The sequence below is a fragment of the Hoplias malabaricus genome, chromosome 5, assembly GCF_029633855.1.
Source record: "Hoplias malabaricus isolate fHopMal1 chromosome 5, fHopMal1.hap1, whole genome shotgun sequence".
NCBI classification, from domain to species: domain Eukaryota; kingdom Metazoa; phylum Chordata; class Actinopteri; order Characiformes; family Erythrinidae; genus Hoplias; species Hoplias malabaricus.
The window spans coordinates 45,279,551-45,297,760 of record NC_089804.1 but is presented as its reverse complement, the minus strand read 5'-3'; the positions used below and the strand labels follow the sequence as shown (position 1 = coordinate 45,297,760).

General features: G+C 36.9%; 1 protein-coding gene across 1 annotated transcript in view; it reads left to right on the top strand.

Annotated features, from left to right (window-relative positions):
- The window catches only part of dnmt3bb.1 (DNA (cytosine-5-)-methyltransferase 3 beta, duplicate b.1), a 50,840-nt gene extending 33,586 nt beyond the window's left edge, over positions 1–17,254 (top strand). Inside the window, exons 9-22 of the mRNA XM_066670555.1 lie at positions 2,162–2,303; positions 5,740–5,892; positions 6,026–6,070; positions 6,253–6,332; positions 6,696–6,808; positions 7,522–7,705; positions 8,062–8,146; positions 8,794–8,939; positions 11,559–11,649; positions 12,260–12,408; positions 12,605–12,690; positions 12,913–12,982; positions 13,130–13,248; positions 14,907–17,254. Coding sequence (XP_066526652.1) covers positions 2,162–2,303; positions 5,740–5,892; positions 6,026–6,070; positions 6,253–6,332; positions 6,696–6,808; positions 7,522–7,705; positions 8,062–8,146; positions 8,794–8,939; positions 11,559–11,649; positions 12,260–12,408; positions 12,605–12,690; positions 12,913–12,982; positions 13,130–13,248; positions 14,907–15,048 — 1,605 coding nt within the window. The 3' untranslated portion in view covers positions 15,049–17,254. The remainder of the gene's footprint in view (positions 1–2,161; positions 2,304–5,739; positions 5,893–6,025; positions 6,071–6,252; positions 6,333–6,695; positions 6,809–7,521; positions 7,706–8,061; positions 8,147–8,793; positions 8,940–11,558; positions 11,650–12,259; positions 12,409–12,604; positions 12,691–12,912; positions 12,983–13,129; positions 13,249–14,906) is intronic.
- The last annotated feature ends 956 nt before the right edge of the window (positions 17,255–18,210 follow it).

Sequence of the window (18,210 nt, the reverse complement as noted above, 5' to 3'; positions counted from 1 at the left end):
ATTTAGGAGTGCACAATTTGTCTCTTTTTAGTCATTCAGGTATTTGGACTGGTTGTGTATGTTCAAACACTCTACATTTTCTGCCAGTTCTGTCATTTGTCTTGTTCCTGAAGAACTTGTTAAGTCATTAAAGACTCAGATATTGATTAAATTAAAAAATGTGATGTGGTCATTGAACAAGTTTCACCAACTATTATGATTGTTTTTGGTACATGAAACACCATAAACATCACAAATGGACCACAACAAAAATGCAGAATATGACTCTTTTAACTGAACCCCTAAAACTGCAGACAGGAATGTTAAACTAGTTCATTATTATTTTTATAACTTATATTGATTGACAATTTTAGGTAGTTATTAAGTTTAATAACTTGGTTGAAATTAAACGATTTTTAAGCAAAAAACTGAGACTGAATAATACAGTAGAGTGTAATGAGCAAGTAAAGAAAACTCAATCTGTCTTTCATTACATGCAGCTCATCTCTTCCATAGCAAAATATGAGTTTTCTACAGCTGTAGCTACTGTAGATGATTGTTTCAGCTATGTTAGCTGTCATGCCAAGAAAGAAAAATAGTATATTTGTAGGCATGTATTTCCTCCAACTTTAATTGTGCATTTCTGTCTCTCCTTTTAACTCATGGCTCCAAAGTTGCGAGATTGTTAAAGTATTGAATGGTACTCAATTACTCCAGAGAATACAGTTCCACCCACTCCACAGCCCACCTCTCTAGCCTGTTATTAATGATGGTTTTGATTGTTTACCTGCATCAAATCAAGCAACTACAAAGGCTAGCATTTCTCCTGCAGTGTTGCTATCAGTGTGTGAAGAGTGGGAGAAGAGGGTTGCATTGACAATCCAACACAATGGGCAGCACTTTGAACACATTTTATAAGTGGTCAGAAACTTATAAGCACACCATTGTTTTTCTTGTGAAATTCCCAATAAGTTGGGATAATGTGTCACATGACCCACTTCCCACTGAAAAAACAAAAGTTGGATCCAAAATTGCCGACTTCAAAAATGGTCACCACCCATCTTGAAAAGTTTTCCCCCTCCCATAGACTAATGTGCCACAAACAGGAAGTTAATTTCACCAACCATTCCCATTTTATTAAGGTGTATCCATATAAATGGCCCACCCTGTATTACACTCAAGTTTACTCACACTTGTATCAGAAGAGAGTTGGATTATACAGATACTGTTTATTTCATTATTTTTTCTGGATTATTTTACAATCAAATGTTTCCATTTGCAACAGATGAATACATGTTTCCTGACCAATATCGCATTGGCTTTCCAAGATCTGTTGTGGCCACATAAAAAGAAAGTCATGAGTCATGCCATGTGCTCCCCCTAGGCTGTGCTCGCAATCTTACTCAACTAGACATGCCTAATCTTGTCCTATCAAAATATGTTTAGTCATTGTAAAATCACTGCATTCTTCGAGTTTGTGACACTATATGTTACAGTGTACATTAACTCTATGGGAAAGTCAAGGTGTGTTTTGTTTTTTTTTTTTGTTACTTTTTATGAAAAAATGTAGGTGGTCAGCAACCAAAGCATCCTCTACTATGATTAGTGTACACTGTCCCTAGAAGTGCTTAAATTGACCATGTTAAAAATGCGTTGGACAAAGTGCTAAATAGATAGAAATAGATCATTACTTTTCAGACTTACATGCCCAGCTTCAGCAGAAAAATAAGAAATGAAATGGGACACTGGAGCAGCTGCACATAAACCTAAGATCACCCTACTCAGTGCTTGGTAAAGGCTAGAGTGGTGTATGTATTCCACAATCTTTGGTTTGTGGAGCAATACCACTGTTCTTTAGATTGGAGGTGCATCCAACACATTTGGAATGTTGATGGCAACAAATGGCAATTGGACCCTTACAAAAATGTTCAAGAACCTAATGTAAAACCTTCTTAGAACAGTTGCTGAAACAAAGGGAGACAAACTACCTATTAATAACCTTCATGTCTAAAGAAATCTTGAATGAGTAATGTCAAACTTGGCATGTTGTGTTTCTAAAACTTATATTAATGTGTGTTGCACAGCTTAGTTTTACTGTTGTGCCATAATTTAGTTTCCACAATTTGTCTTTGGTTATTAATCCCGCATATAACTTCCAAAATACCCTCTCTTGTTTGTGTAGATTGCCAGTATACGTGCAGAAAAGACCTTTCCTCCATGTGAATCTGATAGTTCAGACGACCAGGTGAAGCCCATGCTGGACTGGGCTCATGGTGGCTTCCTGCCCAAGGGAAAGGAGGGCCTGAAACCCAGAGAGAACTCTGGTGAGTATGAGTCATCAAGTCAAACCACCAGCCACAGTCAGATCCAGCTGTATGCCGCCTTCTTAAACCTTACAGTTGAAGAGTTTTTACTGTCGTTTTGCATTTTTTGTCATACCACATACAATATGTGTCTTCTGCATTCAACCCATCTGTCGCAGTGAACAAACACATACAAACTAGTGCACTGGTGTAGTGAGCACACACACACACACACACACACACACACACATATACACACACACACACACTCACACACACCTAGAGCAGCAGGCGGCCATTCCCAGTGCCCAGGGAGCTAAAGGGATTGAGGAAAAAATGACAGCCTCTACCCCCTGTATTACTACTTAAAGAGTGTAAGAAATGTATTTTTATCCTGTGAGTTTGTTGCATGAATTACTATTTATGGTACTCTTTGGACCCCCAGTAGCTGGCTCCACAAAAACTCAAAAACATATACAGCCATACACAAAATAGCTTGTGAAACCACAACAAAAGCAACAGATTATTACACTTTGTTACAAAACACAAGATCAGACGGTGAATGAATGCCAAGTTCCACAGCTGCCAGCACATCTTTTCTATCTGTTGATAATATGGACACATTGATATCCTTAAGAAACCATGAAACTAAAGCCAACATAACCTAAGTATAATGCTGTTTGATGTCACTCAATACACTGCTTTAAATATAAGTTTTAGCAATGTAAAACACACTGAGTTATTGAACTAAGAGGGTTAGCCTTACAGTATGCAGTTTACTTAATTTTAATTTGTATAATTTTACTATGAGCTTCAATAACACATGCATTCCAGACACACACCTAAAATACACTTACAGGCTTAGATCTTGTAAATTTAGTTTTTTATATAATAATAATAATAATAATTTATTTGAGATACAGTATTAAATTTGTGATTATAATTCATATATCAAAAGCTAAATTTATATTGCCTTATTTTAATCTGTATTGTAAATGTACTGTATCATCAAATTTTCATTTTTCATGTTAATACATCATTAGGTATATGTAGTTATTTATCTGTAATGAATTACATTTTCATTCTGTTTACATAATATATTTATAATTTTAAGTCTGGCAAAATTTGTGAAGTGTAAACATGTATGGTAAACAATGCAAATTGTCTGTAAATTAACATGTAACATTTCCAGGACTAATTTATTCTTTTATTTTACACAGTTCTTTAAAGAAAGCTTTTTGCATGGGCAAAAACGTTTGATGATAATAAACACTGTAGAATTTATCGGAACATCAAAGCGAAAAAAAGAGTTAAAGCAGCTCTCCTGACCACCTCACACCAACAATTGAGGTGACAATGCTGCAACTCCAGCAAGTCTCATGTGATTTTATTCAGACTTTGGAAATTAGTCTGTGACAGTGTAATTTCTTTGAAAGTCATTTGGTATAGGGCCGGCATAAATCATATCACCTCAACAAATATTAACACAAGGGTGGCACAGTGGTGCAGCTGGTAGTGTTGCGGTCACACAGCTCCAGGGACCTGGAGGTTGTGGGTTCAATCCCGGGTGACTGTCTATGGTGTGTTTTCCCCGTGTCTGTGTGAGTTTCCTCTGGGTGCTCTGGTTTCCTCCCATGGTGTGAGTGAATGTATGCGTGTATGTGTCACCCTGTGAAGGCCCCCCCTTCAGGGTTTGTTCCGGTCTTATGCCCAGAGATTCGGGGATGAATGAATGAATGGAATATTAACACTCAAACCAATGTAAGAAAACGCCCATATGGTCTGAAAAGCAGCCATTAAGATGAACTTCTGGAATATACTTTTATAAAAGCTGATATGGATGAAGCAGCTTTATGCACATATACCAAGAATGTTCTCATCTTTCAAAAACCTTTGTGGTATGAGGGGTTACAGCAATATTTTTGTCTTGCAAATCCCATAATGTTTTGCTCTGAACCCACATAACTCACAGCATGTTTTGCTATTCTTGATTGCAGAGAGGCCACGTAGTAATGTTTGATAATTAGTTCAGGATCATAAAAGCTGCTCCTTTTCATCAACTTTTTTCTATTACTCCTAAGTCTAAGAAAATGGAATGATTTGCTGAAGAGTGGTCTATTTAATTTGCAATGCTCTCTATGGAGATTGTAGTAAACGTGTGTAAAGTTGAGCTCTTTTCTCAGCCATTGTTACACCATACCGTTGTTGAATTCAATCAATAGAAGTCTATGAACACAAACACACACATGCACACACACACCCAAGCACTCACATGCAGAGAAAGAGAGAGAATGAGAGAGAGAGATCTGCTCTTGGGCTCTAGCAGCTGCACAAATTATACCTAGCAGAGACAAGGAAATGCAAACAGAAGAAAAAACCTGTGCTTGATTAATGTGTTACCATTCATGATTTAACCTTGAAATATGAGATTACACTCGGATGGCTTTTCTATATGGTTCATTTTGTCTTATATTTGTTCCAAATTCGGTAATTAACAGACAGTGTGTTTTGATTGGGGATCAGATTTCTTTTTTTTTTTTTTGCTTGACACACCCTCACACTGCTTGTTTGGTTTCCAGCCGGTGTGCTGTCACTGTGGGAAAAAGAACATAATCTTATGTTTTTGACCTTAAACAGGAAGAAAGACAGCAAAACATGTAAAGACACATAAGACATATTTAGTGCGATATAACCATTCCCTGCTCTAAACCACAGATTATAACATACACTGTTTCTTATTAGGTGCCCCCTTCAAGATATTTTCTGATTGAGGAATATTTGACAATCCTTAGATTATCTGTAGGTGTTTGGATGCCTCTTTAATATAAATGCCTTAGGGGGGTTGTTGTCCTCAAGATTGGTTTGGGTGGAGTATTGAAATTGTCAGTAAAGCTGACATGTTCTAGGCCTGTGTGTTGAAAACAATGTTATTGTGGCTGAAAAAGAGGCCTGAAAACATTTAAGTGTTTACTCCAATAAGAGTGAAAATGCTAGAAATATGGAAGCATATAGTGACTACGCCAAATTCTTACTTTGACATATTAAATATCATTGAAGTGATCAAAGGTTATTTGCATTGTTTTTCCTACAATTTAATCATTGGCCATCCCTCTCTCTAGCTAAGTCTCTCCCAATAACAAAGGTGCTGCTGAGGTGTGAGGGTAAAGGTAGCTTACGTTTCCTCTGAGGCATTTGAAGACATCTTTTTCTATTTGTCAAACTGCAGCTAACAAAATGGTATTAGACTTCCAGATGAGGGCAACACTGACTGCCCAACTCTGGAAAAATGCAATACTTGCCTTCAGTTATATAAGCAAAGAGCACTGGTGTTAAACCTCATAGTGCTCCAGCTTTGTACACTGTACTTTGCAATGTGGAGGCTAGTCAGAGTCCAGGTGTATTTTCTCTCATTGCTGCTTTGTTATGAAGTATGTGTCTGTGTATATATGTTTTGCAGCTGAGTGCTGTTTATTTCCTGCTGCAACAGAGAGTGGGACACTGCAGGCTCAGCTGCTGGAATCAAACCCACCAGAACTCGCGCCGTCTGCCAAGAGAGCCCGCCTCAGCCTCTGCAAGACAAAGACCACCACAGAGGACATATACAGCAGAGGTCAGAGTCAATACACACCAAAAACCAAGCTAAAAATTAAAGTCATTATGTACAGAAAACATTTATTTCTCCAAAGATGTGTCTTTTTAATTAATGGGATTTGCTTTTCAAGTGTTCATTTGCTTAATTTCAGAACAAATGGTTAATGAAGTCTTGAAGAATCACAGATGTATTGAAGGTACTATATTGCAAAATGACTCACAGTCTTTTATGTTAATCACGTCTGTCTTGTATGACTCAAAATCTCTCTCACTCTCTCACTTTGATATAACAATACAGAATATATATTTATGCATACTGCGAACTGTACATTGAAATTATTTTAGTTATAACTTTTTTAAACATATCACTCATTCTCAGATTTCTGTCTGTCTTGTGGGAAGACGAGAACAGCAACCTTCCATCCACTGTTTGAAGGAGGCCTTTGCCAAGCATGCAAGGTAACACCATAAAATTTCTTGAGAATCCATGCACTCAAACAAGCACAAACAAGAGCATACAACAGTCCTGCAGCTAAGTTTCCACAGCACCTGATCTAATGTCTTAATATCTTAATATGCTAAATCAAGCTTTTGATCATATTACACTGAAATAAATTATCGTTTTGTGGTAATAAATTGATTCATGTCACTGATGTTTTGAGAGGTGAAGAAATATAGCCTAGAACTTCTTCCTTATCATGTTTATGGCTTGCTGGAGCTCATATGCACATTTACGCCTTAAGAGTTGACAGTGTGAGATGACATAGTATATCTTTGGATGTGAATATGATTTATCATGTGCATGTGCGTGTGTGTTTTCAGGATATATATCTAGAGATCTCTTACATGTATGATGATGATGGATACCAGTCATACTGCACAGTGTGCTGTGGAGGCCGAGAGGTTTTGCTCTGTGGGAATGTTAACTGCTGCAGGTTAAACACACATAGACACGTATACACATACAAACATGCACATGATCTCACTCTCAGACCCTTCACAATCATCCATAAACCCTATATATGCTACTGCTCTGTTTCTTCTGAAAGCAGATTATAAATAGCCTGTTTCTCTCCCAAGCTACTTCGAGCTTGGTAAGAGCGTCATTTTTTTTAGGAAGACTCAAGACTAAATACTGGGACATTGCTCTGAGGATTTAATAGCATTCAGCCACCAGAGCTTTAATGCTCTTTATGAGCATTAATGCTGTTTAGGGTTTGTTTCGATTCACAGACACCACTCCAGTTCAACTCAGATGTACTGAATGGAGTTCTATATCACCAAAGGGGTGTATCCCTCTGTAGCGTCATTGACTTTGTGCATGGCGACCTTATCTGTAGCTGTTCCAGAGTAACATTTGATTTGTAAATGCTTTATATATGGAGATTATACAAGCTGTGCAGTTTAAAGTAGAAGACTTTTCTGATAAAGTTGTCAATACAAACACTTAGATTTAAGTGTAATTTGATTGTTGATGGGTTAACACGGCTTCTGCCACGCTAAACTAAAAAAACCCTGTACTGTGTTGCCATTAGTTTTTTGAAACCCTTTATTAATATATTATATATTCATATAATATATTCATGCATATATTACAAAATTTATATGGCTCACTTTTTTAATTCTCAGTTCAACTCTCTTTCCTCAGGTGTTTCTGTGTGGACTGTTTGGACCTGCTGGTGGGGCCTGGAGCATCAAACAGTGCACGGGATCTGGACCCCTGGCTGTGTTACATGTGCCAGCCATTGCAGCAGTACGGAGTGCTAAAGAGACGCCATGACTGGAGCCTCAAATTGCAGGAGTTCTTTGTCAATGACAACGGACAAGAGTTTGTGAGTCCCACAACATTTGAGTGATCAGGATCATTTATGTACTGCTTCCCTGTCCTTGTCCTAGATCACCAATGATTTCATCAATGATTTTTCCGTATATTTTAAAACAGCCACTAAACAGATTCCTGGTCGGCTGGATTTTTTAGTAACTCTGTACAAAATATTAATTTGAAAATTGGCCTCAACATATATTCAATGCTGGAAAAAGGACTGCAATTTAAAGCGCATGCAAAATTACAACTCGATGTACAAGGAAGAGCTACTCCAGGACCAAGATTAAAAACATAGGGCATCCACCATTTTATGCTTACCTTTAATATTGCTATCCTTATGTTATGTTCTCTTATTCTTTTTAGGAATGCCCCAAAATTTACCCAGCAGTCCCAGCAGAGCAAAGACGTCCAATTCGAGTTCTCTCACTGTTTGATGGCATTGCCACAGGTGAGTGTGTGGATGCAAGCATCTTTATATCTATTTCCTTACATGTAGTGTTGCTCTGCTTTTTCATATCATTCATTTATATATATGGGTCAATCAATATACTCCCTATAAATATATTGTCCCTATATGTATAGACACTTTTGAGACGATAGTGTTGTGTGAGGTAAAACCAGAAAATTTGAATTCTCATAATGCTGAACACAGATTCTGTTTATGGATAAAGTCCTGTCCTTCAGCATAAAGAGCCAATCAGCTTGCTGTTAATGGATAAATTCCCGCTCACATGCAATAAGAGCCAATCAGATTGCTGTTTATAGAAATGGAGTAAAGTTAACTACAACTACAAGAAAAGTCAATAAGGACTATTTAAATATGCTTTTCACGGTGGCGCAGCAGGTAGGTGGCGCAGTCACACAGCTCCAGGGACCTGGAGGTTGTGGGTTCGATTCCCGCTCCGGGTGACTCTCTTAGTGCAGATATAGGCATAAAGTTAGAGAATTCTAAAGAATATGCAAAAAATCGTCACTGTATCTTATTTACCTGCCTACATAGTGACTGGCTAGTTGTCTGCAATTTATTTCAGGGTTAATAAAGTCTTATCCTCAGCCGTGGAGGAGCATGGTTTATGACTTGATGATTTTTTGCAGGTTATCTAGTCCTGAAGGATTTGGGCTTTAAGGTGGATGTGTACATTGCCTCTGAAGTGTGTGAGGACTCTATATCTGTGGGAGTTGTCCGACATGAAGGAAAAATCAAATACGTGCATGACGTTCGAAACATCACCCGGAAAAATGTAAGTGAAGAACCACATCCTCCTGTGTCAGTGTTTACAGTAAACAAGGAACTTTTTAAGATGTGTCTTAAATCAGATCTGTTTCTTTCTGTTTCACTGTGTGACACAGACTTGTTGTTTGTGTCATGAATATGGCTTTTTAAAATCAGGCTTGGGCCACCTTCATATGTGGTACTGAAATCTGTCTGAATGGCCAGATTGGAATTCATGTGACTTTTGTGTCACTCCAGCCACTGAGAATGATCGTCGTACTAGGGTCCAAAGCATTTTTGTTTTAAATTGAGGTGCTTAGGACATGGAAATGGACTGGTCAGAGCATTTTATAATTTTTTTTTAATATTGGGAAATAAAAAAACTTCTGAAATTTCTTAATCCATGTTCCTGTGGATCTTCTTTCTGAGTAGTTCTACATCAGTTTGATATTGTTCATGTGCATTTGATTAAATGTGGATAATGGAAATATTAACCTCATTTTGTCTGCGCTTGTCTCCTACTCTTTGGAGACTTTGTGTTTGCGAGAGACCTGGTAAATTTACACTTAGAGCGAAACATAAGTTTGTGTTTTAATAATAATAATAATAAAGTATTTTAAAGTATTTACTTATTACTCTGGTTTATACAGAGCTCATTTGGAATAAAAAATTGGGTTTTTTGTGATATAGCGCTTCACAGTCTGGTCCCATTCCTTCAATTCATAAACTTTGTAAAGTGCTTTGTATGAAACAGTTTGACATACAAATTCCTTCTGGTCTGAGCCTGAATCACTGTCCTTTTGCGCTTGCGAGTCAGTTTATTAATGTAATCTGTTCACACTTATATCAGATATAGGTCACATATAAACAGTAAATTAGATTTGGGCCACTTTACCTGCTGAGTGAAAGTAGCCTAAGTCATCCTGATTAGGAACTTCATATGTCAGTGTTTAACTAGTTAAATATTAAAGTGCTGCACTCATTCTGTGTCTCTTTTCTAGGAACACACACTTTCTTTTCTTCACACTTCTTTTCCTATTTGGTTACTGTCTCCACTTTCTCTTAGCCACCATCCAGCATGCACACACATATAGACCTGCTGCTTGCTCAACAACTGGAACACTGGAGCACAAAGCCCTCCCAAATCCCCCTTAACTCCTTCACCCTTTCACTACACCATCCACCATTTTGCTCGATCATCAATTCACTCGCTCAATCAGCCATTCATCCCATTGTACACTGGAGGCAGGATTTTGGTGGGAGGGACAGCAAGAGTGGGATGAAAAGGCTCTGTGACAGAAGAGAGGAGAAGGCGGGGGCTGGATCAGAGCCTGGGTGGTGAGAAGGGGTGGCAGTGAGAAAAAGAATGAATTAAAAGAGGCTGAATAGGGTCCAGCTGCATACATTCTTTCACTCACATAAACAGATGTGATTCTGATATCAGGCAGTTCTATTAGATGGAGTGTTGTGCTTGCATGCATTTTGTACATTTTGTGTACAAATTTGTCCTGACACAATTAGAAGACTATGGAATCTTTCTAAAAATGCGATAAAAACTGAAAAATTGTTAATTCAATTAAACATTTATTTAACAGACAAAAAAACACTTTCAGTGTTGCAATGACAAAATTAATTTCTATTTGTTAAACTATAAAGTTTAGAAATTGAGAAACCTGAAACCTGAAAAAAAATCTAGGACAGGTGCATTTTTACCACTGGGTTACATCATCTTTTTTATTTAATTACACTTTTTTTTATTTTGGAATTGAAGATACTAATTGTTGCAGTTTAGTATTGCAAATGGCTGTTTTGCCCATTCTTGCTGTATAAAATACTTGAGTTGCTCAACACTCAGTGTTCGCAGTTGTCTCATTCTCCTCTTCATGATGTACCATACATTTTCAATAGGAGACAGATCTAGACACAGGCAGGTCAGTCAAGCACATGCCCTCTATATAAAGACATAATTCTGACGGCACAATATGTCTCTCCCAAATACCAATAGAAACCTCTATGTAATTTCTATGTAAATTCTATGTAAGCTCTAGAAAAACAAAATCCCGGACGTTTGTGAAATTCCACTTGGACATATTTTTAAGTCTAAAAAAGAGGACATGTCCGGGTAAATGAGGACGTCTGGTCACCCTAGTTCAGGAGCGTGATCTGTTCAGACTGATGTCAGATATATGTCACATCATATAGACTGTGAACAGCAGAACAAACAAAAAATTAGGTTTGGTCATGAAATCGGATTAGGGGCACTTTTACCTGCTGTGTGAATGTTGCCTTAGTTTTTTAGCCATTTCCTTGTTGAGACACTGTGGCTAGAATTTAGAATTTGATACCTAAAAAAATGAGACGCAGTGTAACACTGTACATAAGTTCACCTACAAAGGAGCATTTGTTCCGTTTACTTTTATTGGATAATTCAGTGTGATGAATGCTAATTTCTAAAAATCTGTGTTGTTGAGTCCATGGCTTACATATTGCTTCTTTAGTTTAAGGACTTAAAGTAAAGACTGAACTACAGAAATGTTTGGATCATCAGCAGCAGAGTTTCTACAACAGTTAGCTTGTGTCCATGGTAGAGTTGGTGAAAGTGTGCTATCCTTATATTAACACTAGGTGGTGCTAATGTTTTCCACAGATTGCAGAGTGGGGACCGTTTGACTTGGTGATTGGTGGAAGCCCCTGTAATGATCTTTCCATAGTCAATCCAGCCAGGAAAGGCCTCTATGGTGAGACCATATCACTTCTCTATATATTCATACTGCTGCTTTTGCATTTAAGGAATGAAATGTCCAGGAATACAGGTCCTTAAATGTTTTTTGTCCAACTCAATTTACAATTCTATAAATAATTCCACAGAACATGTCCCGTTCTGTTTGAAGTGCTGGAATTTTGTAATGTTATGAATTGAATGAACAATGCTTTCAAAGATTTGTTTAAAAAAAAAGTAGTCACAGAACAACAGTGGTCAATAAACCCTTCTCCTGGAGATCTACTTTTCTCTAGCATGCCCCTTTCCATTATCAACACTCATGCACATCATGTGGCTAAATATTTTGCAAAAATTCATTAGCAGGTCTGGTAGATTTTGATTGGAACTAGACTCACCTAAATTCAGCTCGCTGCTTGCCAGCACTGGCATCAGTTAGCAGACATAACAGAAGTAGCAGTGTTGAACTGTTCAGTGATGTTGTATTAGTGGATGTTGCGAAAAAGTGGCAATAGTGCTTCACATGTCTTAGGGGAAAATCAGTCATCACATGTTTTTCAGTGACCTGCTGATTCATTACCTCTTAGTGTTGATAAGATGTTTTCCTTCATGGTATCTTTTGTGTGTAGAGGGAACTGGACGTCTGTTTTTTGAGTTCTATCGTCTGCTGAGTGAAGCAAAGCCAAAGGAAGGAGAAGATCGGCCTTTCTTCTGGATGTTTGAGAATGTGGTTGCAATGGGTGTCAATGATAAACGAGACATCTCTCGCTTCCTGGAGGTTTGTTTTTCTCAAGTTATTGGCTCAGAATGAAGCCTCTATAACCTGCTTTTCTATTAAGACCTTGAATCTGTTCTATAGTGAGACTAATGTGGCAAGTTCAGGATAATTCTTAAGAATGGAGCTGTTGAACTTAAATGGATGATTTGGCTTAAATGTTTATTTAAAAATGCCAATGTGTTTGAATGTGTTACAGTGTAATCCAGTGATGATAGATGCCATTGAAGTGTCGGCTGCTCACCGAGCAAGATATTTTTGGGGCAACTTGCCAGGAATGAATAGGTACTCAATCACTGTATGCTGTACATTTCAACTTCATTTAATTCTTCGGTCACCTTGGATTAAGTTTTCTGACATATAAAAAAATACCTCACACCAATTACTGAAAAGAAAATTATGGCAAATAGCGTTAGCATAGATTAGCTTGGATAAGATTTTTCTTTAAAGTACATATATGCAGTGTACTCAAAGACAGATGTAAGGGAATAATACTGTGTATTGCAGGCCTCTTTGTGCTTCTGGGATGGATAAGCTTGAGCTACAGGACTGTTTGGAGCATGGCCGTGTTGCCAAGGTAACTATCCCCTTTTAGTTCACTGATGTGTCACAGCAGTCACTCACTTATCACACATACACCACCCCATCCTTTATAAATTAATGTGCTTACTTTTATGTACCTGCACACAATGTAAAATATGTTTTATTTATGTTTTATCTGAAGTTTGGCAAGGTGCGTACTATCACAACTCGATCTAACTCCATCAAGCAGGGAAAAGACCAGCACTTCCCAGTCATCATGAACGGCAAAGAGGACATCCTGTGGTGTACAGAGCTGGAGAGGTAAATGCCAAGACAGGTTAAATCATTTAAAGGAACAATAAGGAGCAATTTCACACTGAAATAGCAGCTTTAAAATTACTGTGATGCTTCACTGAACTGTAGTAGAGAGAGCAGAGCCTCTGTCATTACTACTTAAGGCTCAGCACTGCAGAAACTACACTATGTAAGTTTTGGAGGAGGTTTCAGGACAGAGCTGTAAAACCATGTCACACCTTGCAACTGTAGCGGGAGTCTGGGAGCAAAAATACCAAATCTTAACCTAGTGTTCCTTTAAGAATATCTAATAAGTTGAGCTGTGAAGGTTAATATGCGATTTATCTCGAAATTTTATCATGTTAAATTTTATCTTTTTTTTTATTTTACTTATTAATTTGATCAAATTTGTCCACAACTTCCTCTCATAATACACTCATTTTACAGAGTCTAGTGACATGTTAGCATATTCATTCGGAGATGCAAGCACAGCATTGCTGCTGTTGAGTTCAATAGATAGATTACATTATTTTTAGGATCCTGGAGTTTTGTGATTGTGACACTACCTGCTGTGCCACCGTGCCACCTGAACAAAAAAATGTGCCATTGATTTTGTTACATGCTGTTCACTTTTACATACACATTAAGATTAGGAATCTAAATGTAAGTAATTTAATGTGTCCTCCTTTGTGCCTTGCAGATTTTTATTGAATAAAACACTATCATATTTATTGTCCATTAAAGTAATTAAAGTGTGGTTAAATGATGGTTATAAGAGCTTACCAAGAAGAGCTTAGTAAGTTGGCTTAGTGTTGGGTTGAACTGCTAGTTAAACAAACAGTTATACTACAAAATATTAGCAAATAGTATTATAAAAATGATTGTTTATTTTTACATCAAATTGTTCACTCAAATTTTTTTGTAGTTCCCGAAAGCCCTCTTCCACCATCGTTTGGTGCATTTTCATCAAAATAAATAGATTCTTTAACAAGAAAAGTGCATTTCCACCTGGAAACAAAGAACAATAGGCCCTTCTGGATAAACTCTGACATCCTCCATTAGTGTGTCTATCTAAAGAAGCTCCAGAAAGAGCACTGTGCCTCAAATAAAGTGTTTTATGCAGTGGAGAAAGATGGGGTCATTTGCAGCATGTAATATTGTTCATAATCTCATGCTGGGTAAAAGACCAGCAAACCACATGGGTCTGTGTACCTTTTTTAAAATGGGAAAATGAGGAATTACCCTTTTTTCTATTACTAATTTAAAAAAAGAAAATCACAGGGAAATAAAACAAGAAAATGCTCTGTCTATATGTTTTCTTTGACTATGGTTCAGCATGACAAAGAGTGTTTTCTTTTAGGATAATCTCACTATTCGAAAGCTGTGCGGGACAGTTCTGGAACCATGTTCCGAAATTCCAGACTTTGCATCATTTCCACATGTGTATGGTGGAAATAAGTGTTCTGAGTGAAAGCATTTAAAAAAATTAGAGTATTTTTTGGTGGAGAATGGCTGTGGATTAACGAATTAATGTTCCATAGAGCAGGTTCTCCAGTGGGGTAGCCATGTTCAAAATAAATTTAGAAGAAAGAAGTATAATTTGAAGAAAATGAGCGTTTTATCCGTTAAAACGATTTTCATACATTTAAAGTATCTCATTCAGCGTATCTCTTTTTGTCTTTCAGGATTTTTGGGTTTCCTGTCCACTACACAGATGTGTCAAACATGGGCCGTGGGGCAAGGCAGAAGCTGCTGGGTCGCTCCTGGAGTGTGCCAGTAATCCGGCACCTCTTTGCTCCGCTGAAGGACTACTTTGCTTGTGAATAACTGCTCTGGAAATATATTCTTTATCCACTCGACCCAAAGTCATACTGCTTTAATATCAGCCACCAAAACAGAACGATCAACTTCACAACAACTCACTGAGGACCAGTGAAGTCCAGTCTGTTACCACTTCATTATGACAGAGGAGAAAACATACCCACAGCTCCAATAAGATTCAGTCCAGGAGGTGATGCTCTAGCTCTGTCTCAAATTTTGGAATAGTTTTGGTTTCAAAAGCCCTGCTAAAAATAAGAAAAAGGGGCAATTTCTGATATGCTGCACATAAGTACTTCAATTTCAGGGACCCCTTTCCCTCATAATAGTGCCTTTAATATATTTTGGTCAGGTCTGTTGATCACTTCCTAATGGACAAAGCTGACATTCTGGCAAATAACTGATACATCACTTAAAACATAAAAAATATCAGGATGCTACCAGTGTATAAGGTGTGTAACAAATTGATAGTTTATAAGAAACCACTGAACATCAATACACTTGTATGCATTATCAACATCATCATATATTTCTGAAAGAACAATTCTCCCTGGGTTGCAGTCTGTTTTGGAGTTGACATTTATTGACATTTTTTAAAAAAGATTTTCATTGCAAATATGAAAGTAAACAAGTAAACTATTCAGTTATTTGTGAAAGTGTCAGTTATCCATTAGAACGGGTGTATGAATGCATGGAGAAGATAAGTCAGTCATGACGCCAAAGATCAGATCACACGGACATTGAGCCTTAATTTCAGTTTACAAATTTAGTTTTCTAGGTAGATTTTTTTAAATGTAAAATTGCTACCAAGTGACAGGCAGGTTTTAAAAACTGTATTTCACGAATTTGTATTTCATTTTCTTCTCCTTTAACTTCAGTGGTCCATTGTTGGGGAGATATATGCGTGTGATGAGAAGGGATGTGGATTGTTTGTCTTTTGATGATAATCTGTTATTTGTTCCTCGTACTGTAAGTGTATTCTCAAGGAAATACTTGAAAAAAAGTGAATGATCACTAAGCTGTGAGCCCACACAATTTTTTAACAAACCTGTTTTTGCGAGTTTCGGTGTTCTAAGTATCCAAAATGTTTTTATTGTGTACAATTTTAGTCCATACAGTTAACTTACATTGCAGGTTTATTTCTGAAAATAAGGACCTGCCTTTCTAATAAAACGTATAGGGAATAGGAATACAAATATATTTTATTTTTCTTCATTAGGTCTTGATTTTTTTATGGCAGTATCAGGAATATCATGAATACAAAAGAGTGTTTTATTCTTCCCCAGAACATCACTGTGGTGACACAATGACAACTTTTCTGCCTTCACAGATTTTAAGTGTATAAATAGTTATCATCACTGTACTAATTGTTAACCTCAAATGCCAACATGTTTACATTTCATCTGGTTTTTGACATATAGCTTATGTCAGCTGACTGGAATTTTATTTTGTAAATTCTCACTGAAAGCTAAGTACTTGTTTTGTATGCTCTTTCACAGCTATGTGCTTGTTTTATTTCTTTAATATCAGTGGGGTTTTGATTGGATACTTTCTTATGATTTACATAACTTTTTCTAACCATCATTCACTCATGGTATCTTTTTAAGAGCGTATTCTGTACCATTGACAAGGCCATTGCATAAGAATAGCAAATATACATGCATTGAATACTTCAGAAAAACTACTGTCTTGATTCAAAGCTTGAAAACATGAACCTTTTATAAGACAGAATATACAGTTTGTTTATGTTTGTTTGTTTAGTGTGTCATATAAGGCAGTAGTTTTAAATATATATTTTTTTCCTCCATATCTTACTTCCAAGCTTTTGCCTAATAGCTGAAAATATATACACAATAGCACTGCCTCCTTTTTAACAGTTTTATAAACTTTATAATTTAGTGTGCTGATTTAATATTTTGTTGTAATCTTAACACTTTATACTGTTTTTTTTTTTTTTTTTTTTTTTTTTTTTGACACAAAAGATGGTCACCTGCCTGCTGTTTTGTAACCTAATGGACACATTAATGCTTAACACTTGTATGTTAACAGTACATTTATACAGAGCCCATTTGGGAATATGTGTGTTAAATCTCCATGACTTTATTTTTATACTTTTGTACTCTCTTATGCTTTTTGTATACGTTTTTCTTAGCAGACATGTACATCTTTAAAAACATGGCATTGTTAGTGGCATTGACAACAATAAAAAAGATTAAACCAGAAGAGCAAAATATTGAATTGTGCTGATTATTTCTTCTAAATACACAATAAATACTGGAAATGGTTCTTTATATTTAAAATGATTAAAATATTGCTTTTGTTCATCAAAAGTTGATTTATCCACATTCAGTTTTTCCTGGCTCAAATCCTTTTTCTTCAGAAATATTTCAGTAAAAAAAAAGGCAACAAAGGATGGCACGGTGGCGCAGCAGGTAGTGTCGCAGCCACACAGCTCCAGGGGCCTGGAGGTTGTGGGTTTGATTCCTGCTCCCGGTGACTATCTGTGAGGAGTTGGTGTGTTCTCCCCATGTCCGCATGGGTTTCCTCCGGGTGCTCTGGTTTCCTCCCACAGTCCAAAAACACATGTTGGTAGGTGAATTGGTGACTTAAAAGTGTGTGTGTGTGTGTTGCCCTGTGAAGGACTGGCGCCCCCTCAGGGTGTATTCCTGCCACCGTGACCCTGAACTGGATAAGTGGTTACAGATAATGAATGAATAATTGTCTCAACAATTTCACTGAAGTTCTGTTCTATGGGTTAATGATTGTACTGTGATTTTTACTTTTTTTTTTTTTTTATGTTTGATAACAGAAAAAAATATCTCATAACTGATGGCCTGATTCTAGAGAACTGAGGAATTGAGTGGTAACTTATGGTAACCAATAAGACAGGTCCCATTAGATAGTAAAATGTAACACAATGATTAATTATGGAACAACTAGAATGTGGCAATGTCTAAATATACATTAATGTGATATACATGCCAATCATCAACAAAAATAAAACCACCAGCCTAATAGTCTGTAAGTCCCCTTGTGATACCAAAACAGCTCTAACCTGTCGAGGCATAGATTCCAAGGATCTTCAAGGTCTCCACAGACTTGCAAAGTGATATTTATTTATATTTGGAAAGACAAATGATATTATTTCAATATTATGAATATAAGCAACTT